Source organism: Ursus americanus, chromosome 8 (genome assembly GCF_024610735.1).
Source record: "Ursus americanus isolate L20-20 chromosome 8, mUrsAme1.1.p, whole genome shotgun sequence".
In the NCBI taxonomy this organism is placed as follows: domain Eukaryota; kingdom Metazoa; phylum Chordata; class Mammalia; order Carnivora; family Ursidae; genus Ursus; species Ursus americanus.
In genome coordinates, this window is record NC_142134.1 from 30,214,419 (window position 1) to 30,241,770 (window position 27,352).

The 27,352-nt window shown below is 36.4% G+C and overlaps 1 protein-coding gene across 4 annotated transcripts; it reads left to right on the forward strand.

Annotated features, from left to right (window-relative positions):
• On the forward strand, window positions 1–27,091 carry SULT1B1 (sulfotransferase family 1B member 1). 4 transcript variants are annotated; one of them, XM_045789105.2, is made up of 8 exons: window positions 1–257; window positions 6,588–6,774; window positions 7,059–7,187; window positions 14,343–14,440; window positions 16,388–16,514; window positions 17,138–17,232; window positions 21,069–21,249; window positions 25,198–27,091. In XM_045789105.2, the coding sequence occupies exons 2-8, from the start codon at window positions 6,627–6,629 to the stop codon at window positions 25,308–25,310; spliced, it is 891 nt and encodes a 296-aa protein (XP_045645061.1). In that variant the 5' UTR covers window positions 1–257; window positions 6,588–6,626; the 3' UTR covers window positions 25,311–27,091. The 4 variants fall into 4 exon arrangements, with proteins under 4 accessions (XP_045645061.1, XP_045645070.1, XP_045645080.1 ...); XM_045789114.2 differs by lacking the exon at window positions 1–257 and adding an exon at window positions 6,191–6,209; XM_045789124.2 differs by lacking the exons at window positions 1–257; window positions 6,588–6,774 and adding an exon at window positions 6,439–6,507.
• Window positions 27,092–27,352: the final 261 nt, after the last annotated feature.

Consider the following 27,352-nt stretch of genomic DNA (forward strand, 5'->3'; position numbering starts at 1 on the left):
CTCCGCCAGCTGTTGAAACAGCAGCGCCTGCCTCTGTGTGTGTACGTGTATATAGTTCTACCTTAACTACCTGTAAAGTCACTGACTACTACGTTCACATCAAATCCTGAACTTACTTTTCTCCTGGAGACGGAAGCGAGCCTCCCCAGTCTCGCCGGGCCCTGCCTTCCTGGGACTACCACCGGCTCCCAGGGTTCTTGTCAGCACCAGCGTCGCTGGCTGAGAATGAAAACAGAAAAAGGAGATTAAAGTGTGAGGTAAAATTTGCTTTTTAAAATCTCTTTTCTTAAAGTTTTTGTCTGACATCTGCAGAACATTTGCGTGTCTCGAGTGATTTCCGTTTTGAACACATGCTTGCAATTCAAGCGCTTTTGCTGAATTCCTATTTTCCCACCGGAAACTCGGTATTGTTTATGCTGCGCACAATCTATCAGGCTTTCCGCGATCACTTTTATTTTTCTAGGTTCAACTGGACTTTTCTGAAGCACGCCAGGATTGGGGGGTCTTTTTATGAAACTGTAAGCCTCATAAGGGAATAAAATTGGACTTTATTAAGGTGAAACAAAGGAAAAAATATTCTTTTCTCATTAAAAGAACCATTCGGTTTTAACATCAGATATCTCGGTTAGTTTCTCCTAAGAGGGGTGTTGTTTTTCATTTTTCTCTTTTTTACCATCGATCTTTTTAGAAGCTGCTTCTAGACATTGTAATTTCCAGCTTATCACTCAACTAGGAAGACCCGCAGTGTCATGTAGACTATCATATATAACCACATAAAATTGCCCGTTTTTGGTAATATTTAAAAGATTTTTATAAACTAATTTTTATAATTTTAAATATCACTCATAAACTATCTGGCTCAGTGACATTAGTATTGCTCTGTCTTCCAGCCTTACCCGCCTGCATCCATCTCCCCACGTAATTCTGAACTCATCATCATCCCTGGGTCGCAACGAGAAGTGCAGTTCAGGACTACTACTCCTAGATTCCTAAATCGGTTACACCCACTTCCCAGATGTGACTAGGATGTGTTCAGAACCAGCCGCCTTATTTTCATCTTGTTACTCATATCTATGCTTCTCTGACAACATTTTTGTGACATGAAAAGCTTGAGGTTTTTGTCAGAGGAAGTTTGCTTTGTCAAAGTAAGATTTCCTTAGAAATTGTGAGCACACGGATTTGGATGAGAGAAATCACAGACACTTGACTCTGGTGCAGGCGCGCCCACGGTAGATTTGCGGTATGACCAAGTGCTCAGAGCTGGGGAAACTCGTCTATTTCTGGTTGCCATTCACTTGTCATATGTCTTGGAGCAGACTCTCTGAACTTGTTCCTTAATCTCATGCACAAAATGAAAGTAAGACTTATCATCAGGGTGGGTAGCACAGTCAATACAATTTATTTTCTAGAAGACGTTAATTCATTTTGGCAAATCATTTATGTACACCGTATATTGTTAGAGAGTAGATGAAAAGTGGTTTAGAGTCATGTTTCCCGCTTTTCTTGAGCATGCCAATTACTTGGGGACTTTGTGAAAATATAAATTCTGATTCGGATTGGGGCCTGAGATGTTGCACTTCTAACAAGCTGTCAGGTAATGCCAATAGTACATGTTGCTTGTACCTGAACTGTATTTGAATAGCAATTGTGAATTGATTACATAAATATAAAATAGTATAAATAAATCAAAATTAATAAGGAAATAAAGAAGGATGAGTGAAGACATGAATGGACCCAGGAATGATGTTATAAATGTATAAAATAATGTTAACCACCCACTAAATGGGGAACAAATTTGCCCACATGATTTGTAGCAGATAGTATAAAAAATAGGAACTGTGTCCTCAATATTTATTTGCTTTCCCCTAATAATCTGTATGTTAGTGCAATTATACCACTACCAAATTTTATATTCTGGAGCCGGAGAAGAAAAAGAGAGCCTCACTTCTTTTCCTCAATTAATTCAGCATACAAAAGCATTCAAATATTTGGGATCAATATTTACCTTTATATAATCTGGGAAGAAACAATTAGTTAAGAAATTTGTAGAACAAAATGTTTCAAGGAAAATTGTTTCATTTATTGTATGTAACTCAGATGTAATATCCAAATTTACCATGTTGACTTCTGCTGTCACTCATTCATATATATATATATATTTATTTATATAGTGTTACTTCCCAGTTTGGAGATAGATCTATCTCCAGTAACACTGTCCCCAAGATCTTATAAGATTCCAAGTGGGACATGCAGTTTCAATCATTCACTCATTCAGTTCATTCAACATCTATTTCATTCAAAGTACAGAGCTTACAGACTCAATTTCAGTTCTTTCCACTTCCTGCTTCTTCTGAGTTCCTGACCAACCACATTATTTGTTCCCTTCTAAGGCTGCTGACATATTCCACAGTAACTCATGCTGGAGAATTTCTTCTGCTAACTCTGCCCCTGTACTAACAGGGACTGCTAAGGCAACCATTTACCACAAAATAGAAGATAATTAAGAAGCATACAGAAGGCAACAATTCGATATGGAATATTTAATATAATTTTCCTAAAATGCCCTGGCCACTCAGTTTTCATCAGCATCTCACCTCAGAATCTTGTCTGCATTAAATTTATGTGTGTCTACCTATGCTGAGCCTCTGCTTTTCCATCAATATATTCTTCAGGCCTCTGAAGGACCCAGATCCTTTACTTTATGAGGAATAATAAAGATGCAAAATTCTTTTTTTTTTTTAAGATTTTATTTATTTATTCGACAGAGATAGAGACAGCCAGCCAGAGGGGGAACAGGAAGAAGCAGGCTCATAGCTGAGGAGCCTGATGTGGGGCTCGATCCCATAACGCCGGGATCACGCCCTGAGCCGAAGGCAGACGCTTAACCGCTGTGCCACCCAGGCGCCCCAAGATGCAAAATTCTAACTATTTTTACTGTTTTTCTAGCATAAGATGCCATATGTTTAAGGACAAACCCATAATTTAATAACAACTTTTACTGGGGAAACAAAAAGACACACATTTTTGTGTGCATACCTATTAATTACAAGATATAAAATTATGATATACAATGCATGTCTTACAATGTAAAATGAAGAAATCTATGTGCAGATTTCTTTCTTCTAGACTGTTTTTTAGGGGGTGTGTGGAAGAACTACCTCTAAAACACCAGGTGGTTGTATCAACAGAATTTTCCTAATCAAAAACATACCTCTCTCTATACAAACTAATTTTAGGCATAACAGTTTGAGCAGCAGCTAGCTTTTAAATTAGTGACTTTGTCGCTCGCGTTATACAAGTAAATATTGAAAGCTTAATAAGCACAGTCACTGTTTAAAGTACCTTCAAGGAATTTTGGAATCACCAAATTACTTACAAAGTATTTATGTGATAAAACCTCTGGTTGGCAATCTTTGAAGTCCAGTTATAGTTATTTAACTAGCAGCAATAAGAGTTCATCTAAGATATTATATAATTCAGATTGTTATTAAACTCTATTCATATGTAGTATATATTACGCATTATTGTTGATTGACAGAATCCTAGAAATAAATGAAACAATAGATTATGAAGGATCCTATAACCTCTATATTTTACATTTCCTTCTATTTTTAAGGATGTTTACATTCTGTCTGTGTGTGGGGAGGGTTGTAAAATGAGAAACTGTAGTAAAGCAAAGTTAGAGTTTCACTTACAAAGTTCAGTGGAGATGAAGTGGAAAAAATAAACAATGAGTCGCCCTCAGTGATGGTTGATTTTATGTGTCAACCTTATTGGGCCACAGGAAACTCAGATATTTGGTCAAACCTTATTCTACGTCTGTGAGGGTATTTCTGGATGAGATTAACATTTAAATTGGTAGACTGAACAAAGCAGATTGCCCTTTCTAATGTGAATGGGCCTTATCCAACCAGTTGAAAGCCTAAATAGAACAAAAAGGCTGACCTTCCTGGGAATGGGGGAGAATTCATCCTGCCTGACTGTCTTTCAGCTGAGACATCCCTTTTTTCCTGCCTTCACACTCAAACTGAAACGCTGGTTGTTCTTGGGTATCAAACTTGCTGGCTTTCAGATTAGAACTAAACCGTTAGCAATCCTGGGTTTCCAGTTTGCCATCTACAGATCTGCGGACTTTTCAGCCTTCATAATTGCGTGAGCCAATTCTTTATAATGAATTTTCTCTCTCTCCCTCTCTCTCTCTCTCAAATAATATGTAATATTGGCCTGTTTCTCTAGAGAATAGAGAATAATAATATAGTTTCCTCCCAGGACTCAAAAATTTTGGAAGACTTAGCAGAGCAATGAGATTCTAAGTCAGAGTTAATATTATTAGTATGATTATGATTAGAATAGTTACTAAAGAGTTTGCAATTTTTATTATATATACATATGTACATTATATAATATATATTATCATATATACAAATGCACATTATATGTGTGTGGATATATATACACACACACATGTATATATATACATGTACATACATACACACACATATACATATATACACACACACATGTATATATGGATATATATATAAAGAGATTTATTATACCTAATTGGTTTATGTGGTTTTATAGGCAGGCAAGTTGGAGATCCAACAGGATAAGCTGTCTTGTTGGAGATCCAGCACAGCTGATGATTTAGGTCCAGTCTGAGACTGAAGGCCTAAGAACCAGGAGTGCCGATGGTGTTTTAGTTTGAAAGCTGATTGGTACAAGACTCAGGAAAAGTCAAGGTTTTAGTTCCACTTTGAAGAAGACAGGAAAAAGGCTGATGTCACAATTCATAGATTTTCAGGCAAGAAGCATTCTCTCTTATTTGGGGGAGAGTCAGCCCTTTTCTCCTATTCAGGCTTTCAACTTTATGAAGGGCAATCTGCTTTATTTGATATACCAATTTAAATATTAATGTCATCCAAAAACGCCCTCACAGAAATACTCAGAATAATATTTAAGCAAATATCTTGGCATCTCCTGGTGCAGTCAAGTTGATCCCTAAAATTAACCATCGTAGTTTCTGAGCAAGATGGAGTAACAGGAACTAGAGTGACCCTTTTGCATGAAGCAACCAAATGAAAGATAGTGGATAGGAAACAAACAAACAAAATTGAACTGTGTAATTTCCCCAGATGACTGCCTTGAAGGAATTCCCAGGCCATGCTTCATGGAGACAATAGCAGGCATCCAATAAAAAATATCAGGCATGCAAAGAGGCAGAAAAAAGAAATCATAATAAAAAAAATTACTCGGTTGAAAGCAACCTAGAACTAACATGATGTTAGAATTAGCAAATAAAGGCTTTAAAACAGTCATTATAACTGTACTCAATATGCATGAAAAGTTGAGACAATAAAAATATAATCATGTCCAAAATGACAGTCTAGAGGGGGAAACTATGTCTGAGGTACATCAGATTACACATTTCAGAAGAAAAGGTGAGTGAACATGAAAGCATAGCAATAGGTGTTATTCAGAATGAAACACAAAGAGAGAAAAAGATTTTAAAAAACGAATAGAGTGTCAGTGAGCTAACCACGGGTGGCTTAGGGTCCAGAAGGAAAGAGAGACAGAAAAATTATTTGAAGAAATGACTGTAAAACCCACAATTCCAAGAAGCTCAATAAACCTGAAGCACACACACACGCACACACATGCACACACGCAAACTTGTACAAATGACCACACCAAGGCAGATCATTATTGTATTGCTCAAAATCAGTGATATAGAAAAAAATTCTTAGTCACAGGAATATAAGGCCCAGCATAGGGAATATAGTCAGTGATATTATAATAACGTTGGACAGTGACAGATGGTAGCTACTCCCGTGGGGAGCATAACTAAGTATAGGGAAGTTGAATCACTATGTTGTACACCTGAAATAATGTAACATTGTGTGTCAACTACATTCAAATAAAAATAATTTAAGAAGAAAATCTTAGAGGGGCGCCTGGGTGGCACAGCGGTTAAGCGTCTGCCTTCGGCTCAGGGCGTGATCCCGGCGATCTGGGATCGAGCCCCACATTGGGCTCTTCCGCTATGAGCCTGCTTCTTCCTCTCCCACTCCCCCTGCTTGTGTTCACTCTCTCACTGGCTGTCTCTATCTGTGTTAAATAAATAAATAAAATCTTTAAAAAAAAAAAAAAAGAAGAAAATCTTGGAAGTGGACAGAGAAAACATGTGTGTTACGTACACAAGAACAAAGGTAAGAAAGGCAATGGATTTCCTAAAAGGAATAATGAGGTACAACTGAAGTGTACTGATGGCTGGTAGTTTTATTTTGCCTTAAATCCAGATAATTCTTAGCATATTTCTGTAAAATCTGATTTTCAATTCTAAGATGTGCAGTTTCATTTCTGTACAAAGCTTCCAGTAAAGACCTTTGTACTGCTTGTCACTGAGCCAGTTGCTGCTCTTGCAATCAACTTTATACCCACAAAAATGCCCTTTGTATTTAGATCTCCGCATGCTGAGTGTTCAAGGCCAATTTCACTTTGTATCAGGTAACAGTGTCTTAAGAATAGTATTAGTTATTCAGCTTCTGATTTTGATCTTCTTTATTTTCCCATGATTGGACTGTCAGAAAACATTCTATTAAGTATTTGTACAACCTGGTACAAAAATGATTTCCCCAAAAGATTTCCTGAGAAAAAACCTGAAGTTGATTCATGGCTATCCCATGACCTACGCTTTTACAAACAACTGGGAAAGGATTGAACAGTTCCACAGCAGACCAGATGACATTGTGATAGCCACTTACCCTAAATCAGGTGAGTTTTGTGGACTGACAGATGCAGATCTGGCTTCAGTCTTTGTTTCCTCATAATCAACTTCTCTCTATAAAATCATTATTATCCTAAATAAAACTAATATTACTCTCAGTCAGTTTAGCCATGTACTTTTGAGTATATTTAAAATGAGCATTTGGGGCACAGAAAGGAAAATTGCAGAATTAAGTTTCTAATAGAATGTATTAAGATGGCAGACTACGTGTAGGGACTTTTCCTCCCAGATTCAAGGGATGGTTACAAAAAAATGTTGTCTTTCACCATAGGAACCACTTGGGTTAGTGAAATTGTGGACATGGTTCTAAATAATGGAGATGTTGAAAAATGTAAGCGGGATTTTATAACAGTTAAAGTTCCAATGTTGGAAATGGCAGTCCCTGGACTAAGAACTTCAGGTAAGTTTAAACTACTTAAGAATTATAATTTTATAATATTATTTTTTTTAATTATAATTTTTAAAATTCAAAACCAGATCTTCTTTTTAATTTAAATTCAGTTAGCCAACATATAGTACATCATTAGTTCTCGATTAGTGTTCAATGATTCATTAGTTTCTTATAACACCCATTGCTCATCACATTACGTGCCTTTCTTAATGCCCATCATCCAGTTACCCCATCCCCACACCCACCTACACTCCAGCAACCCTCAGTTTGTTTCCCCAAGTTAAGAGTCTCTCACAGTTTGTCTCCCTCTCTGATTTCTTCCCATTCAGTTTTCCCTCCCTTCCCCTATCATCCTCTGTGCTATTTCTTATATTCCACATATGAGTGAAACCATATGATAATTGTCTTTCTCTGATTGACTTATTTCATTCAGCATAATATCCTCCAGTTCCATCCATGTAGATGTAAATGATAAGTATTCATCCTCTCTGATGACTGAGTAATATTCCATTGTATATATGAACCACATCTTCTTTATCCATTCATCTGTTGAAGGACATCTCAGCTCCTTCCACAGTTTGGCTATTGTGGACATGGCTGCTATGAATATTGGGGTGCAGGTGCCCCTTTTTTTCACTACAACTGTATCTTTGGGGGTAAATGCCAAGTAGTGCAATTGCTGGGTTGTAGGGTAGCTCTATTTTTAACTTCTTGAGGAAAGTCCATACTGTTTTCCAGAGTGGCTGTACCAGCTTGCATTCCCACCAACAGTGTAAGAAGGTTCCCCTTTCTCCACATCCTTGCCAACATTTGTTGTTCCATGCCTTGTTAATTTTAGTCATTCTAACTGGTGTAAGGTGTTATCTCATTGAGGTTTAGATTTGTATTTCCCTGATGACCAGTGATGTGGAGAATTTTTTCTAGTGCCTGTTGGCCATTTGAATGTCGTCCTTGGAGAAGTATCTGTTCATGTCTTCTGCCCATTTCTTGACTGGATTATTTGTTTTTTGGGTGTTGAGTTTGAGAAGTTCTTTTAGATCTTGGATACCAGACCTTTATCTGTTATGTCATTTGTAAATATCTTCTCCCATTCCATAGGTTGCCTTTTAGTTTTGTTGACTGTTTCCTTTGCCATGCAGAAATGTTTTATCTTGATGAAGTCCCAATAGTTCATTTTTGCCTTTGTTTTGCTCGCCTCTGGAGATGTGTCTAGCAAGAAGTTGGGGCAGCCGAGGCCACAGAGTTGCTGCCTGTGTCTCCTCTAGGATTTTGATGGATTCCTGTCTCACATTTAGGTCTTTCTTTCATCCATTTTGAGTTTATCTTTGTGTATGGCATAAGAGAATGTTCCAGTCACATTCTTCTGCATGTGGCTGTCCAATTTTCCCAGCACCATTTGTTGAAGAGACTGTCTTTTTCCCATTGGATAGTCTTTCCTGCTTTGTTGAAGATTAGTGGACCATAGAGTTGAGGGTCTATTTCTGAGCTTTCTATTCTGTTCCATTGATCTATGTGTCTGTTTTTGTGCCAGTACCATGCTGTCTTGATGATCACAGCTTTTAAATACAGCTTGAAGTCATGCATTGTGATGCCCCCAGCTTTGGTTTTCTTTTTCAACATTCCTTTGGCTATTCGGGGTCTTTTCTGTTTCCATACAAATTTTAGGGTTGTCTTAGCTCTGAAAAATGTCAATGGTATTTTGATAGAGATTGCATTGAATATGTAGATTGTTCTGGGCAGCATAGACATTTTCACAATATTTATTCTTCCAATCCATGAGCATGAAATGTTTTTCCATCTCTTTGTGTCTTCCTCAATTCCTTTCATAAGTGTTCTATAGTTTCTAGAGTACAGATCCTTTACCTCTTTGTTAGGTTTATTCTTAGGTATCTTATGGTTTTTTTTTTTTTAAAGATTTTATTTCTTTATTCAACAGAGATAGAGACAGCCAGCGAGAGAGGGAACACAAGCAGGGGGAGTGGGAGAGGAAGAAGCAGGCTCATAGCGGAGGAGCCTGATGTGGGGCTCGATCCCAGAACGCCGGGATCACGCCCTGAGCCGAAGGCAGACGCTTAACTGCTGTGCCACCCAGGCGCCCCTATCTTATGGTTTTTGATGCAGTTATAAATGGGATCGATTCCTTATTTTTTTTTTGCTTCAGTCACATTGTTAGTGTACAGAAATGCAACAGATTTCTGTGCATTGATTTTGTATCCTGCCATGTTGCTGAATTCCTGTATGAGTTCTAGCAATTTGGGGTAGAGTGTTTTGGGTTTTCCACATAAAGTATCATGAAATTTACAAACAGTGAGAATTTGACTTCTTCTTTGCCAATTTGAATGCCTTTTATTTCTTTTTGTTGTCTGACTGCTGAGGCAAGCACTTCTAGTACTATGTTGAACAAAAGTGGTGAGAGTTGGCATCCCTGTCGTGTTCCTGACCTTAAGGAAAAAGCTTTCAGTTTTTCCCCATTGAGAATGATATTCACTGTGGGCTTTTCATAGATGGCTTTTATGATATTGAGATATGTTCCCTTTGTCCCTATACTTTGAAAAGTTTTAATCAAGACAGGATGCTGTATTTTGTCAAATGCTTTTTCTGCATCGATTGAGAGGATCATATGGTTTTTGTTGTTTCTTTTATTAATGTGATCTATCGTGTTGATTGATTTGTGAATGTCGAACCACCCTTGCAGCCCAGGAATAAATCCCACTTGGTTGTGATGAATAATCCTTTTAATTGGATTGGATCCTATTGGCTAGTATCTTGGTGAGAATTTTGGCATCTGTGTTCATCAAGGATATTGGTCTGTAATTATCCTTTTTGGTGGGGTCTTTGGTTTAAGGATCAAGGTAATGCTGGCCTCATAGAACAAGTTTGAAAGTTTTCCTTCCATTTCTGTTTTTTGAAACAGCTTCAGAAGAATAGGTATTATTTACTTTGGTTATTAATTGGCTTATATAATTGGCTGCTCCCATGTTGAGGGCATAAATATTTACAATTGTTAGATCTCCATGTTGGATAGACCCTTTAAAAATGATATAGTATCCCTCTACATCTCTTACTACAGTCTTTGGTTTAAAATCTAATTTGTCTGATATGAGGATTGCTACCCTAGCTTCATTTTGACATACATTGGTGTGGTAAATGGTTCTCCACCCCTTCAGCCTGGAGGTGTATTTAGGTCTAAAATTCTGTGGATAGGTCTTGTAGACAGCATGTGGATGGATCTTGCTCTTTTATCCAACCTGATACCCTGTGTCTTTTGTTTGGAGCATTTAGCCCATTTGCATTCAGAGTAACTATTGAAAGATATGAATTTAGTCCATTGTATTGCCTGCAAAGTCCCTGTTTTGTAGTTTGTCTCTGCTTCTTTCTGGTCTATGTTAGTCTTGGGGTCTCTCTTCACTTACAGTATCCCCCTTAATATTTCTTGCAGGGATGGCTTGGTGGTCACATATTCGTTCAGTTTCTGTCTAGGAAGCTCTTTAGCTCTCCTTCCATTCTGAATGACAGCCTTGCTGGATAAAGTATTCTTGGCTGCATGTTCTTCTCATTTAGTATCCTGAATATATCATGCTAGCCCTTTCTGTCCTGCTAGGTTTCTGCGGATAGGTCTGATGTAATTCTAAGATGTTCCTCCCTCCATATGTAGGGCACCTCCTCTCCCAATCTGCTCTCAGGATAACTTCTTTTGCTCTAAAATTTGCGAACTTCATTATTATATATGGGGTGTTGATTTATTTTTATTGATTTTTGGGAGGGGTCCTCTGCCTCTTGGACATGAATGCTTGTTTCCTTCCCCAGATTAGGGAAGTTCTCAGAAATATACCTTCTGGACCCCTCTCTCTCTTCACCCCCTCAGGCACCCGAATAATTCTAATATTTTTTTCTTTTCAGGGCATCATTAAATTCTTGAGGCCTTTCTTCATGAGCTCTGAATTGTCTCTTTCTTTTCCTCAACTTCCTTCTTTTACATCAGACTGTCCTCTGGAACACTTATTCTTTCTTCTGCCTCATTTACCCTAACCGTTAGAGCATCCAATTTAGAGTGCATCTCAGTTATAGCATTTTTAAGTTTGGCCTGATTAGATCTCATTTCTGCCCTTAGAGATTCTCTACTGTCATTTATGCTTTTTTCAAACCTAGCTATTAACTGTATAATTGCTATCCTGAATTCCATCTCTGACATCTTACTTATATCCATATCGATTAATAATATGGCAGAGAACATCTCTGGTTCTTTCTTTTGTTGTGAATTTCTCCTAATAGTCATTTTGCCCATACTTAGGGTGAGCAAGTGAGCAGAATCCAAAATAACCATGACCCAAGCAAAATACAACCTAGACAAATCTGAAGTGGTTGGAAACCACAACAGAAAATCAAACCAAACCAAACCAAAACCAAAAAAAAGGTGGGGGAGAGAGCTATAATCTCATAGGGTGGACAAAGCTGGAAGAAAACAACAATGAAAGGGGAAAAGTGAGATAAAAAACAACTAGAGACTAGACAGGGACAGATCATGAAGGGCTTGTAGCTTTCAAGAACTACTCAGTGATCTAAGAGGGTATAGTGTCCTCTAGGCAAATGCAAAGGGCTCAAGAAGTGAGACCTGGCCCTCAAATGCACTGGAAACCTGGGATAGGAAGACAGAAATATGGTGGTGAATGTTTATATCAATTTAAAGAGCAAAATCAAAATTCCCTACCCTTCCAGAGCTAGTTACTTCCATAGGAAGAGAAGAACCAACTGTGAGGGTGTCATTCCTTCCGTGTGGTTGCCTGAAGTCAGAGCAAATGATGAATCTTGGAACTAAAATAATTATTCTGGGACAAGCAAACAAAGTGAGTGCAAGAATGAGATAAGACTCCAGAGCCATAAAAAATAGGAAATGAAAAAGTGATAGAATCAAAGTAAGCGGGGCAGGGAGTCAGGGATGACTGGTGGGAGATGGGGGTTTAGAGGTGGGAAGTGAGTCTGTGCAACATCACCAGAGAGTGAGGAAGTGAGATTCAGCAGATAAAAGAGGATAAATTGTCACTCAGATTTACTCTGGAGCCTGAATATGAATGTGTGTGATGTCGTTACATATTCCTAACAATCATATTCGTGCAATTAAGGGTTCATTTAAAGACCTCACATGGCAAAACAATTACAACCTAGAGTTTAGGAAATCTTTCAGTGAAGTTGAAGGAGTGAAGAGAGCAACAGATAAAGGGAAAACTTCATTTAAAAAAAATGTAAAAGTTCATGGGGCGCCTGGGTGGCACAACGGTTAAGCATCTGCCTTCGGCTCAGGGCGTGATCCTGGCGTTATGGGATCGAGCCCCACATCAGGCTCCTCCACTATGAGCCTGCTTCTTCCTCTCCCACTCCCCCTGCTTGTGTTCCCTCTCTCGCTGGCTGTCTCTATCTCTGTCGAATAAATAAATAAAATCTTTAAAAAAAAATGTAAAAGTTCATGTCATGGGCACTGAGGAATAGTGGGTTGTGGAAGATGATGATTTCTCATTTCTAAATGCTGGATAAAGTGGCTGTAGTTACCAGGTTAGTAGTAGCATAATAAAATATCTGGTGGAATTTTATAGGTGTATAGTTAATGTTTCCAGATAAAACTCAAGATACCCAATTAAATTTGAAATTCAGATAAGTAGGTATTTTGTTTAGCATGAGTATATCCCAAATATTGCATGGAAGATACTAACACTAAAAGATATCTGTTGTTATCTGAAATTCAAATTTAACTAGGATTCTTGATCTTTATTTCCTAAGTCAGTCAACCCTATCCACATTAAAATTAAGAGATTCTTCCTAATACAACTATGTGCTAGTACAACTCCGTGCTATGCATTATTCTCTATAGAACATTCAAAATGGGCTACATCCTGGCGCTTGTGGAATCTCCATTCTAGTGTGTGTGTTTGGGGGTGGGAATGGGGATGGGGAAGAAGCATGGAGCTGACAACAAACAAATAAACAAGTAAATACACTGAAACAAAAATAAGTATTATATAGAATATTTTAAAGGATGTTTTAATAGAGATTGAGTGGCTTTTTAGCATATGTAATAACTTTTTGTAAACAAATGATGCATAAGATTGTTTTGAATGAGTGAGTCAGATGCAATTTTGAGCAGGTGTGCCTTTGTATGCAAAAGGTGGGAAGAAAATGTAGGGTTAACAGGTAATCTAGGGGTTAGACTGGATATAAGTAATATTGTGGAAAAAATGCATAAGACTCTAAGATTTTTTGGATATGAAATCTGAAGGAGATTTTAGGTGTTGATGACTCTATAGGCTATGACATCATTAAAAGATATATCTGCGATATGATAAAGGCCACTGAGTGCATATAAAGAATAGTTAAATTTAAAGGGTTGGCCCCACTCTTCCTAGTCTGTGTCAGGAATTCCGAGTGTGCCTTTATCCCAGAAGTGCCTTCAGACTAGCCAAGTCACTTATTTGTGAGATCCAGGCCCCTGGGATCATTTTTGCTCTGACTAGACAAAATAAATGGATATTTTTTGTCTCAGGGAAGTTGACATACCCCTTATCCAATGACTTGATTTGAAGCCAGATTCTTCCACATATTAGTTGTATGCCTTTGGTGAGTTCAGCTAACACCTAAAAGTTACACAACATTTTCATTTTGCATGTATGTACATATGACACATAGAGGAAATAATGAAAAAAATGCAGGTGCAACAGCTGACGCTCTACAGATGTAACGCTGTCTATACCATAACAGCAGACGCAAAACAATAGCTGTATGAGAATTGGTAATTATCCATACCTCTTTGAGAAACAAACTATTTTCATAATTATTTATAATAATGCAAGTTACGATAAAACTCCAAATTGCTAAAGCTGATATAATTACCCCTCATTTTGGAGGTAGAAAAAGTGAAACACAGCGACTAGCATAGTTTCAAATGTCTCACAATGTGTAAGTGACAGACTTAGGATTTGAACTCAAGGAGGCTAACTATGCCCTTAACCATTATGCAATATTGCCTCCGAGAATCCAGATAATTCCTGTGATTGGTCCAAAATTTAGCAGCATGGTATACTGCTCAAAAATATTTTAAAAGGTCGGAGAAAATCAGGAAATGCAAGCTCTTTGTAGCCTCTAATGTATCTATATACCAAACTAAAATTTCCCCAGGAATAGAACAATTAGAGAAGAATCCATCACCGCGGCTTGTGAAGACGCATCTACCAATTGATCTCCTTCCTAAGTCTTTCTGGGAGAACAACTGCAAGGTACAGTCTACACTGCAAGTCGTTTTTTTTAATGTGACCCTATCCCTTTAGTCATGCCCATAGTAAGTGATTGCTCAAATGTTTTGTTTGATACCATGAGAACTGAGCTCCATAAGGAGTGTTTCAATTAAAAATATATGTATTTCAGTCTAAACCTACATAATCAAGTTTGCCAAAGGTATGTAACAACAGGATCCCCATCTCAGCACAATATTGCTACTGCTATTCCCCAGCTATCCCTAGATATTCTGGCCTTCTCTGAAAACTCAACGTAAGGATGTCAGTTCTTATTTGATTATTTGGTAAAATTCTCCAGTGAAACCATTGTGCCTAGATATTTGCTTCTGGGGAACTTTTAAATTTGAAATTCAATTTCTTCAATATTTGTGGGGCTATTCTGATGATCTATTTCAACTTAACTTATTTTGCTAGCTTGTGATGTGTGAGGAATGTGTGAGGAGTTCTAAGTTGTGGAATTTTGTAACGAAAAGTGTTTCATAATTCTCTTCTTTTTTAAAAGATTTTATTTCTTCATTTGAGTGAGAGAGAGCAAGGAGGGAGGGGCAAAGGGAGAGGGAGAAGCAGACTCCCCGCTGAATAGGGAACCTGATATGGGGCTCAATCCCAAGACCCTGGGATCATGACCTGAGATGAAGGCAGACACTTAACTGCCTGAGCCATCAAGGCACCCCCATAATTCTCTTCTTATTCTTTCTTTGAACAGACTGTGTTTTTTATAGCAATTTTATTTTTAGAGCAATTTTAAGTTCACAGCAAAATTGAATAGAAGGCAAAGAGATTTCCCAAATATCCCCTGCCCCAACAAATGCATAGCTACCTGTTATCAACATCCCCCACCAGAGTGGTACATTTGTTACAACTGATGAACCTACATCGACACATCATTATCACCTAAAATTCATAGTTTACATTAGGGTTCCCTCTTGGTATTGCACATTCAATGGATTTGGACGAAGGTATAATGACATATATATACATTATAGTATCCTACAGTGTAATTTTGCTGCCCTAAAAATCTTCTGTACTCCACCTATTCATCACCCTCTCCTCCCAGCATGGCAACCACTGATCTTTTTTATTGCCTCCATAGTTTTCATGGAGGCAATAAAAAAATACATAGACCTTCTATACGTTAGAAGGTCTAACTATATGACCTTTGGCTTTCCCAGAAGGTCATATATTTAGAATCATACAATATGTAGCTTTTTCAAATTGCATCCTTTCACTTAGTAACATGCATTCTTCCATGTCTTTTCATGACTTGATAGCTCATTTCATTTTAGTGCTGAATAACATTCCATTGTCTGGGTGTATCCCAGTTTATTCACGCACCTCCTAAAGGACATCTTGTTTCCTTCCACATTTTGGCAATTAGGAATAAAGCTGCTCTATACTCCACTTGCAGTTTTTTGTGTGGACCTTATTTTTCAACTTTGGATAAATACCAAGCAGTGTGATTGCTGGATTGTGGGTAAAATCATGTTTAGCATTGTAAGAAACTGCCAAAGTGTCTTCCAAAGTAGCAGTACCATTTTTGCAATCCCAGCAGCAATGAATGAGAGTTCCTGTTGCTCAACATCCTCACCAGGATTTGGTGCCAGTTATCTGGATATTAGTCTTTCTAATAAGTAAAGAGTGGCGTCTCATTGTTGCTTTAATTTCCACTTCCCTGATGACATGTGATATGGAGCATCTTTTCACACTCATTGTAATTTTAATGGCTATAAGATTTGTTGTGATACCTCCTGTTTTTTTCTTGATATTAGTTGTTTGTGTCTTCTTTTTTGTTAGTCTTGCTAGATGTTTAAAAATTTTGTTCATTTTTTTAAAAAGAGACAGCTTTTTGTTTCATTAATTTTCTCTAATTTTTCCTGTTTTTAATTTCATGGATTTCAAATCCATACGGTTTTCTTTTTTTCCCTGCAGATGATTTATCTGGCTCGAAATGCCAAGGATGTTGCTGTCTCATATTACCATTTTGACTTAATGAATAATTTGGAACCTGTGCCTGGTCCCTGGGAAGAATATCTGGAGAGATTCATGACTGGAAATGGTAGGTAGGCCTGGGCTTGAAATTAATAAGTACTTTTCCTTTTTAATAATACTGATAACTATCACTGGTGTGACTTTTCCTATCAAGACATTTGCTTTTCCAAGCCGGTAAAAAGTACACTTAAATAGCATTAAAAGAATTTGATCAACTGTATCTAATATTTTACTATGATATCAATATATAAATTTGGTATTTAACATTGGCCTGATGAAAATATTCTCAAATGTTTTTCCAGTTGCTAGAAATCCATTCTCAGTTCCAGTTACAATGGGAATTGTTTAACTTGCCCAAATCCTTAGTTTGATCAGGTATACATATATTTATAGTACTTAGATAAATAGTTAATATGAGTATTTTGTAGAATGGTTTACTTCCATGTGAGGCTAAATAAAACCCACATGGAGGCCAATGTATTTTCATTTGAAAAGCTTCCTTTGTTCTTTATATTTTTTAATCTGTACATCCATACGTGGCTGATTATATATATTTTTAATTGGTCTTATATATCCAGTTCCCTTGATTACTGAATTCCACAAAATGTTTGTACAATTTAACTTATTGTTTAGAAACAAACCTTTAATTTGATGAATGCTTATGGTAATAGACTGTTTCTCTGGTTTTAGTGGCTTATGGCTCCTGGTTTAATCATGTTAAGAGCTGGTGGAAGAAAAAGGAAGAACACCCAATACTTTTCTTGTACTATGAAGATATGAAAGAGGTAAAATGGTAGAAATTCATTCGGATAATTCCCCCATTACATCCTGGGGTAAAGGTTAATATCTATTGTCAACTTCATCTATGGAGTAAAAATAAATAAATAAACAAAATGATGTGATTATTTTGCCTCTTCTCAATGCTTGTTTACCCAAATCTTGCTAAGATCATTAGTAACTTCTAATGGTGAAATCCGTGGTATTTTTATCTTCTTATACTTTTTAATCATTGTACTTATTGTGAACACCTTCTCTTGTTGAAATTCTTTCCAACATTAATAGGCTATCACACTCTCCTGGCTTTCCTGTGGATCTCCATCTGTCACTTAGTCAGCTTTCTCTGTAAGCTGTATGCTACACTTTGGTGATCGTACCCATGCCTACTGTTGACAAAGCTCTTTACGTGGTAATGATCCCCCAAAACTCCATTTTAACTTCTACCCTAATTCAGACCCATGTTTTTATTAAAATGACCTTTAAATTTAACACTTCAAAACTAATTTCATCTTGCTTCTCTCTCTCCAACATGTAATCCTTTTCTTCTTTTATTCTGTGTTTGGTTAATGATGTTATTTGTCCATTCATTTTTTTTTCCCTCAAAATTTTTATTTAAATCCCAGTTAGTTGACATGCAGTGTTATATTCATTTCAGGTGTAGAATTTAGTGACTCATCACTTACATACATGTCCATTAATTTTCAAAATTTGAAAATACATTGTCCTCATTGACATCCACATAGTGGATACGGTTCCACTATATTGTGAACAGCCCATCGGTTCACAGGCCCTACCTATTATAACTTTCAAATCCCTCTCCTTTACTCTCTTACTATCTCCCTCTTAGTTTGGGGATTCATAAGCATTCATCAAGTCTCCTGTATGAACTAGTATCAATTCAAATATTGCTGCAAAATTCCAGGTCTATTCATTTTACTTAAATTAGGCAAATACAAACACACACACACACACACACACACCCCTGAGAAATATGTGGAAACCAAGTTCCTCTACTTGAAAAAGATTGGACTTACAGGGGCGCCTGGGTGGCACAGCGGTTAAGCGTCTGCCTTCGGCTCAGGGCGTGATCCCGGCGTTATGGGATCAAGCCCCACATCAGGCTCCTCCGCTGGGAGCCTGCTTCTTCCTCTCCCACTCCCCCTGCTTGTGTTCCCTCTCTCGCTGGCTGTCTCTATCTCTGTCAAATAAATAAATAAAATCTTTAAAAAAAAAAAAAAAAGAAAAGAAAAAGATTGGACTTACAAATGAGGATACATTTTAAACTTTCAGTTCATGATGGAAGGTACAGTATCTATCATTCTTGTAACTACATTCATAGTACAGAATATAGCACCTTACACATACATAGCGGCTCATAGAATCACTTGTATGAATAATTGATTGCTTAAATGAATAAATATATGAATGAGCAGTAATAACAAACATCTTAGAGACATCGGTCTTCCTTTGCATAACAAAAACCTTGCCCCATGTAAAATTTCCCTTGATCCAAATATTTCTAAGAAACCCCCAAGGTATTCTCACATCTCAACAAAAAGAGTCCTCTGAATTTTTCTGCTCTGCCCAGGCTCCCACCTTCCATCACACTTGTTTGCAGCCCATAGAGAATCTACCGTCAGAACTTTACGATTGCCCATTTACACAGGGCTTGAGCAATTAATTTTCAATTTGCTGGCAACATGCAGCTGTGAAACTGAAGTGGTTTTATGAAAACACTTGTAAAAAGTGGTGATATTCCTTGAGTATTTGATTAGCCGGAGTTAAGTCATGAATTCTTCATAAGGAGAAAATTCTCCTTCTGTACTTTTTCCTTACTTTCCAGACACCAGAGCAGCACTTAATAACTTTATGAAAACAGCAATTTTAACTTCTAAATATAGTCCCTTTTTCTCCATAGGATGGGGAAATACACTTTCTGGGCCAGCCTGGTGTCCACATTCTGAGTCCAACATCATGCTGCCCCCCACATGACACTCTTGTGTCAACCATTTCTCTCCTGTTCAGCTAAAATTCATTATTCAAATCCACTCATTCAAACTGATTTACAGTTTGTCCTAATCAGCTTTATAAGCATATCTAGATCTTCTGAATCCCACTCAAACCTGCTACATTATCATACTTAATAGATGGTCTTTTTCTCCTGTCATACAGTTATTTTTAGACGATGTTATATTAAGAAGTTTAACAACAACAATAGAACAAAATTATAGTTACATATCAATAATAAAATTCAAAGAGAATTCTAATAATTGACACTGGTTTGAGTGTCTGCATATATTCTCAATCAATGAGGTGAAAGAGAAATACAGCAGAAGGAGATTCAGTAGGTACCAGCACTCTGCTTTCACTTCTACTGCACCATAAACTAACACTCACTGACACTTTGACAGTGGCCAGATTGTTCTCCAAACACTTCGAATCCCTAATAGAAATTGTTCTCTATTTGGCTGTCCATCTGTGGTTTTCCTACTACCACTATTAACTTTTCTTTTGAACTTTTTTCCATTATCATAATTTCTGACCTTTTACTTATTTCAAGCACTCATGTCCCTTATTTAGTCATCTCATTCTGCTCTCTTCAAGGTCTGAGATATAATATATTGCCAGAACTTTCCTTGTAAGGAACTCCCTGCCAAAACACACACATGTGTATACATGAACACACACACAGTGTTAATGACACATTATTAAATGCTGTGGCTTCCCTGCATAAGAGATAAAGTCTAAATCCTTCAGCGGGACATCCAAGGATTTTCTCATTTTTTCCTCAATTTATCTTTCCAATTTTATAGCCTCTCTTATTTCTATGAACAACTCAAACCTAACTTCAAGCACTTTGCTTTTATTTCTCCCTTCAAAACATTATGAGATCCTATATTCTGACAAATCTTTTTCAACTTAGATATCACCATCTCAAAATATTTCCTTACGTATCCATATAGAGTTTAGTTTAGCTTCCTAAAAGTTGCAGATATTAAGTTAATGTCATTAGAATCTGGAAAATGATTCACTTCTTGGATTTTGTTCTCTGTAGTTAACGAATAACTTAATGCACTTTCATTGGAGTTGTTTTAAAGATTTTATTTATTTATTTATTTATTTATTTATTTATTTATTTAAGAGAGAAAGAAAGAGTGTGAGCAGGGGGAGAGGGAGAGAGAGGCTCAAGCAGATTCCGCACTGAGTGTGGAACCTGACTTGGAGCTCAATCTCATGACCCTGAGGTCATGACCTGAATTGAAACCTGGAGTTGGATGCTCAACGAACTGTACCATACAGGTGGCCCTGCGTTTATTTTTAATAATTTATGTCCAGACAAGGTCTAAGGTATAAGTACTCTAAAGCAAACATACTTGAAGTTATTTACGAATTTATTATTTTTATTTTTAAATATTGTTATTAAAAACAAGAAAAGAATTTTGATTAAGAACAAATAAATAAAGGCAAGAAGAATAAATACTTGGTCCCTAAATATTCACTGTTCAAATCGATTACAACTTGAGCTTAAAATAGCTGTTATTTTTTCTCCAAATATTGTTAATATTTAGACCAAGCTTTGTTCTTATTGCACTTTTGATATGAAACTAAAAATATGAAATTTAGAATAAACAAAATATTTCATCTATTTTTGCCAAACATAAATTATTGGTTTTTTCATTTTTATGATTAACTTAAAAAAACCATTGATGACCCAACAAAATATGAATTGAATATTATGAACCAACATTTAAGGAAACAGATTATAAATATTATAGATTTCACATTACATTAATTATGTTTTTGTGTACCATTTTCTTGGGTATGTCTCGTTAACCATTGATAGGATCCAAAGCGGGAAGTCAAGAAGATTGTTAGATTTCTAGAGAAGAATTTGAATGATGAGGTCTTAAATAAGATTATCCATCACACCTCATTTGAAATGATGAAGGATAACCCTCTGGTGAATTATACACATCTACCAAGTACAATGATGGATCATAGCAAATCCTCATTTATGCGTAAAGGTAAATATTTTGCTGAGTTTAATTTTCCCTTTTCATTTTCTTATGAATTACTCTGAAATGAGGAGTAATGATCTCTAAAATTTACTTAGCCAGTTTTGGCACCAATTTCTTCATCTGTAATATAAAGACACTAAAAATACCTACCACAAAAGTTGTTGAACTAGATTAGAAAACACTAAAGGAAATAATGCATTATAAACCCATTACCAGAATATCTTGGGTATTTGATGCATATTTCTTCTTCTATTTACTACGGTACTAACTGGGAGTAGTTTTGTCAATCCCAATGTGAGTCATTCCAAAATTGTTATTCCTAAATCTTAAATCTTTGCCTAAATAGGCATAGGACTCCCTCTTCTCCTCAGTGATAAACTAATGTCACTCAGTACAGGACCATCTACTTTAAAGACCCCACACTACTTAGAAAACAGTGGTCACTTTGTTAAAGGTTCACAAGGAGAAAGGACTTTTCTTTACCCTATGGGAAGATTTTGCTCCCTAAAGATACTGTCTGAATTATAGGAAACATGGAATCTAAGTTTAACATAAAAAGATAACAATAGAGGAATATGGCATTTGCTATTGATTCCACTGAAGCAATTCCTGCATATTGTGACTTATTGTATATGATTTGTGTCAAAAATGTTTTATCAATGATAAAAATAATACATTTAACAAATTATTAACTTAAACAAACTTGAGAAGCTATCCACCTAATAATGTCACCCTCTATTTTCACTATTCTTTGTTGAAGTAGAGATGAAGGGGTAGGATTTCAATTGGTGTGCTTGGAAGTAAACATAACCCTAGAAATGTACTGTACATATGAACATATGGCTGAAAACCTTTGATTTTCAAAAAGTTATATGGTTAAATTTTTTTCTAAAACATTTTTCTACATTACTTATCAAAATAGCAAATAGTCCTGGTGTTTTCAAATTGTTTTTTTATTATTATTTTAAAAAACATTAAATTTAACTTCTCAAAACTAACCTCTGGTATAAGAAGGCAAAGTAAATTTTTCATTGTAAATGGTGTCTAAACAAAGCCTGATGCTCACATACGCACATTTTGCTGATGGAAAAAATCAGGGGAAAAAACCCTCCTTTACTAAACAAGGCAATACTTATTTTTTCAGATTATCTGAATGTAACTTCCAGGAAGGTTTTATTCTCAGTCATATGAAAATTGATACGACCCCATGATACTTCATTAGGGTATAGAGGTAGATAAAACAAGCTCAGTATCTGGGTTCTATGGTTTCTCCAACTTCAAGCAGAAAAGACTGCGTGCTAGTCTCATAATAGAGATGGTCTTTACATCCCCTCTGGAAGTAATAAAAAAACATACCCTTTGTCGTCAGATTGATCCGGGGTTTATCCAGGCTTTGCCAGTCCCTGAATCTATGTTTTTGAATACATTTAATCAATCTGCCAGAAGTCTGGTTACATCACTGAAAATATGGAGAAAGTAATAAGATCTGTGGCATAAGTTTTGGGGGAGGATTATGGTAAATGACATGTAAGCATTCGAAATGTTTTTTTCTGACTGTAAATAAGCACATTCTTCTTAATCTAAATAGCTTAAGATTTGTCTACTCATTTATTCATTCATGCACTCAATAAACATTTAAAGAATACCCATTTATTCGCTCATTTATGTTTAGGAAACACTCTTCATGAACACCTGTATGCAACACACATTCTCTAGAACACGCAAGGATGGATGACACATGCATTTGCTTTGAGAAGCTCATAATGCAATGCAAGAGGCATGCATGTAAATGGATGATAACACGGTTCAAAGTGATGTGTGAACAAAGGGTTGAGTACGCTCAGTCTTGAGGGATGCCATGTTGGCTAAATCAATGTCATAATTTAACCACACAATAGTAAAAGTAGGGAGAGGACAGATGATGTCCAGTGTTTATCTTATGTTCCAAATTGCAACAAAATAGAAAAATCTGGGCTTTGGCCAGCATTTACTTTATCAAAAAAAAAAAAAAAATTCTGCTCCCTTTACTCTTGTGAAGCAAATGTGTTTGTGTATATTATATATTATATATTATATATTATATAATTATATATATATATTATATATATATTATATAATTAACACTCAAAATAGAAAATCATTAGAATACTTTATATATGACTCTTTATTGTTTAATTTGTGCTTTTTGTTTTTAATGACATCTTTACAGATGGACTATTTCAAATATACCTTACTCTCACTTTTCAAAGAGTTCTTGCCATCTGGTGAACACAGATCAAGGTATAATAACCAGGGAAATAACATTGTTTATGGGGATGTTTTTCATTAAAAAGATTTGAAATCTTCATCAATCCATCATGGGTTAATGTAGCTTGCAATTCAACAGGACATATTTAATATTTCATAAAATAACAAAGCAAACGTTTATCTCCAAGCACATTTACAGTATATTAAGAATTTATTTTTCAGATAAATATTTATAAACATCCAAGTATAAGAAATTAAATGCAAATTTGTTCCCCAAAGTTTTGCTTTTGTAGAGATGGCTCAGGAATGTTATATGTTTGACTTGAAATGCTATTCTTGTCATCTAAAATGCAAATACAGTATAAGTCTAGTGAACTCAGGGAAAATGGTATCCTTCAAGTATCATATCATCTTCATTAATAAATTCATAGGAAGTGATACTTATCAACTTTCTAGTTCATGGTTGTGTTGATGACCAATTGTTTGTAATAGTTTCCCAAACTAATTCATGAAATAAAATCTGCCCTGACCATTGATTGAGTGTTCAGTAGTAACCGTATGACCCATGACAAACAGAAACACTAAAAGAATCTCTTTCAGGAAACTATTAAATGTTCCATAAATTTAGACAGGAAAATTAACCCTTCTCAGAATGTATCTTTAAAAGTCAGTAAAAACCATAATGAGATATCACTTCACAGCTATCAGAATGGCTAGTATCAATAGGACAAGAAATCACAAGTGTTGGCGAGGATGTGGAGAAAAGGAAACACTTACGCACTGTTGATGGGATGTAAATCGGTGCAGTCACTGTGGAGAACAATATGAAAGTTCCTCAAAAAATTAAAAATAGAGCTACTGTATAATCCAGTCATCCACTACTGGGTAACAAAGTGAAAACATTAATTCAAAAAGATATATGCAACCCTACGTTCACTGCAGCATTATTTGCAATAGGCAAAATATGGAAGAAACCCAAGTGACCATCAATAGACGAATGGGTGGAGAAGATGTGGTATATACATACACGGGCATACTACTTGCCATAAAACACACACACACACACACACACACACACACAGACACACACACACACACACAATCTTGCCACTTGCAACAACATGGATGGACCTGGAGGTTATTATGCTAAGTGAAACACACACTCTCTCAGACAGAGAAAGACGAATATCATATAATTTCACTTATATGTGGAATCTAAAACAAAACAAACCAGAAAGAGACTCATAAATACAAAGAACAAACTGATGGTTGCCAGAGGGGAGGGGAGTGGAGGAATAGGCAAAATAAGTGAAGGGAATTAAGAGGAACAAACTTCCAGTTATAAAATAGATAAGTCATGAGGATACAGAGTGCAACATAAGGAATATGGTCAATAATATTGTAGTAACAGATGACAACTCCACTTATCATGGCAATCATTTCTTAATGGATACAAGTGTGGAACCACTATGTTGTACAATGGAAACAAATATAATATTGTATATCAACTATATTTCAAAAAAAAGTCAGCTTCTATTTAGCTCTAAACCACATTTCTAGATGGCAGGAATGACCAGTAAAGGAGAAATGGCATTTTAAAGTATTTCAAATACAAGGAAAGTCTTTAACTTTGAACTTTTTGTTTTGGTATACATTACCATGATGGAAATACATTATTCCTTCACATGTTTTCTTATTTATTTTTAGGGACAGCAGGTGACTGGAAGAATCACTTCACAGTGGCCCAAAACGAGAAATTTGATGTCATTTACAAGAAAGAAATGTCTGGAACCGAGCTTCAGTTCCGCACAGAGATTTAAAGAGCCTGAGAGACCAATCTGAAGAAGAACAGAGCTGTAATTTGTTAAAATGGGGGTAGTTATGACCTGACTTGGGCAGTCAAATGGATTTATAAAGGAGAAAATGTGCTTTTAAAATGGATTTCTGTGCGTGTCATCAGTCAGGTCTCAGTTTTGCTCCTGACTCTGAGCTTCCAAATTCCCTAAATTTAGGGCCAGTTGTTACTTTTTTGTAGCATATTCCTGCCTTTTCCTAGACTAGTATGGACAACAGATAAAGTACTTATCCTACTCAACCTTTTGTGTGTTATGGCTTAGAATGAAGTTCCCCTCCCTAGTAACATGGTCCAAGAAGTGCTGTTTGCACGCTGACACTACATTTCCTAGCTCTGCCCCAATTCCCTTTGCTGAAGACTTGACCCAGGACGCTCTGTTCCACTGCTGTCCTCTGGGCCTCAAGTTGTTCCCTGAGTCATAGCTTGTCTTCTTGCAGTGCCACTATTTGGATAACACAGCTCATATCCCAGATGATGGAGTTCAAATTTTGGAAATGTCGTTCCTATACCTAATGTCTAAGCATCCAAATTTTTAATTGCTGAGTATCTAATTTCTGGGTCTCCACAGGAGAAAGGTCTCCCTACGTTGGTCTCCCTAAGGCTCTCCCTTGGGAACTGCAGCTCTGCTCTGAGAGCCTGGACTGAGACCGCAACTTGCTTTCTGTGGAGAGTCCTCTGATCTCAACAGCCTTTTCCAAAATTCTGAGAATTGCCTATTGCCCTGGTCTCATCCACATTCAGAAACTTCAATTACTTAATTTTGTGAATTTTTTTGGTGGAATTTCCCAAACTGGTGCCTAAGGGGGAATGTCTGGGCTGAATCTCCACTATGCCTTCCAGACTCCATATCCCTTCTGTGTGCCATCCCACACATATGCCTATCAATTTGGACTCTTTGATAAATGCTTCCTTGGAACATTTGTTTCTCAGCTCCAACTTTGCCTTGGATGTAGTTATCTATATCTTCATGTGCAGCAAGATCTTTTGCCTGCAGATATTATCAGCATGTGCCAAGTTGTATGCCACACCCAAGCTCCCAAACTCAAGCTTGGTTCAAGTGCCCTGAGCCTTACTTGTTCTGCAAAAGATTTCTGACACATAATAGACACCCTGAGCCATAACTGAGAGAGCTACGATAATTTGGGTGACAGTATTTTGCCTTCACAGGTGAATCTGCAGCTGGAATAGCACCCCAAACATGTAGCATGTATCTTCTCTCTTCACTAGCCCCAGCAGGGGATTGATCTAATGCCAACTGCAAACCTCTTGGGAGTGAATGATTTTGGAGATAGTTTTGATAGGTTTATTATAATATGTATTATAAATTATTTCGGAGTATGAAATTGTTTGTATGTTCCTGAGAAATATGGTTAGTAGTAGTTAATCTTGAATACCTAAGGATACTGTGAACTAGTTCCAGTTTTCTAGAATACTCTTGACAACAAGGAAGTAAAGCCAATCATGGATCTATTTGCTTTACTAATTGATTAATAGGTTAATGTGATACATACATTTGATTATATGGTTTATTTTTGAAAAAAATGTGTCTTTCTGAACTATCTTTAATCTAGGTAATAGATTGGCTACACTAACTGCCTTCACTAGTATGATAGGATAATTTCTATTTTCACTAGTTTTCCATTGTGGAAATAGTTTTTGTAACTGGACTTTATTCAAAAAGTTTGAGTAAGCTTTAACTATGCCCCAGGTATTTTTCTGGACACTGGAAATAAAGTGGAGAAACAAACAGAATTTCGATTTTCCTTTTTCTTTCTTACGTGTTGTTGCCTCTGATCCAAATGCCAACATCCTGTTCACTCTCATCAACTCATGTTTCGAACCACACAGTAGCACTCCTGCTAGAATTCCGGTTTCAGAAGTACCTGATATCCTTTAAAATCATTTAAAAAACTGCCACCAAATTAATTTTCCTAAAATAATGCTTTTATCATTATTTTTCCTATTCAACAACCACCTGTATAATTTTCAAACAACAACAAAAAAAGA

Bases quoted from the DNA above. Each gene is read 5' to 3' on its own strand.
- SULT1B1 (XM_045789105.2), top strand. From the start codon at position 6,627: ATGATTTCCCCAAAAGATTTCCTGAGAAAAAACCTGAAGTTGATTCAT. The intron at 6,775-7,058 runs GTGAGTTTTGTG...CTTTCACCATAG, and splicing joins AGCCACTTACCCTAAATCAG to GAACCACTTGGGTTAGTGAA. The intron at 21,250-25,197 runs GTAAATATTTTG...ATTTATTTTTAG, and splicing joins ATCCTCATTTATGCGTAAAG to GGACAGCAGGTGACTGGAAG.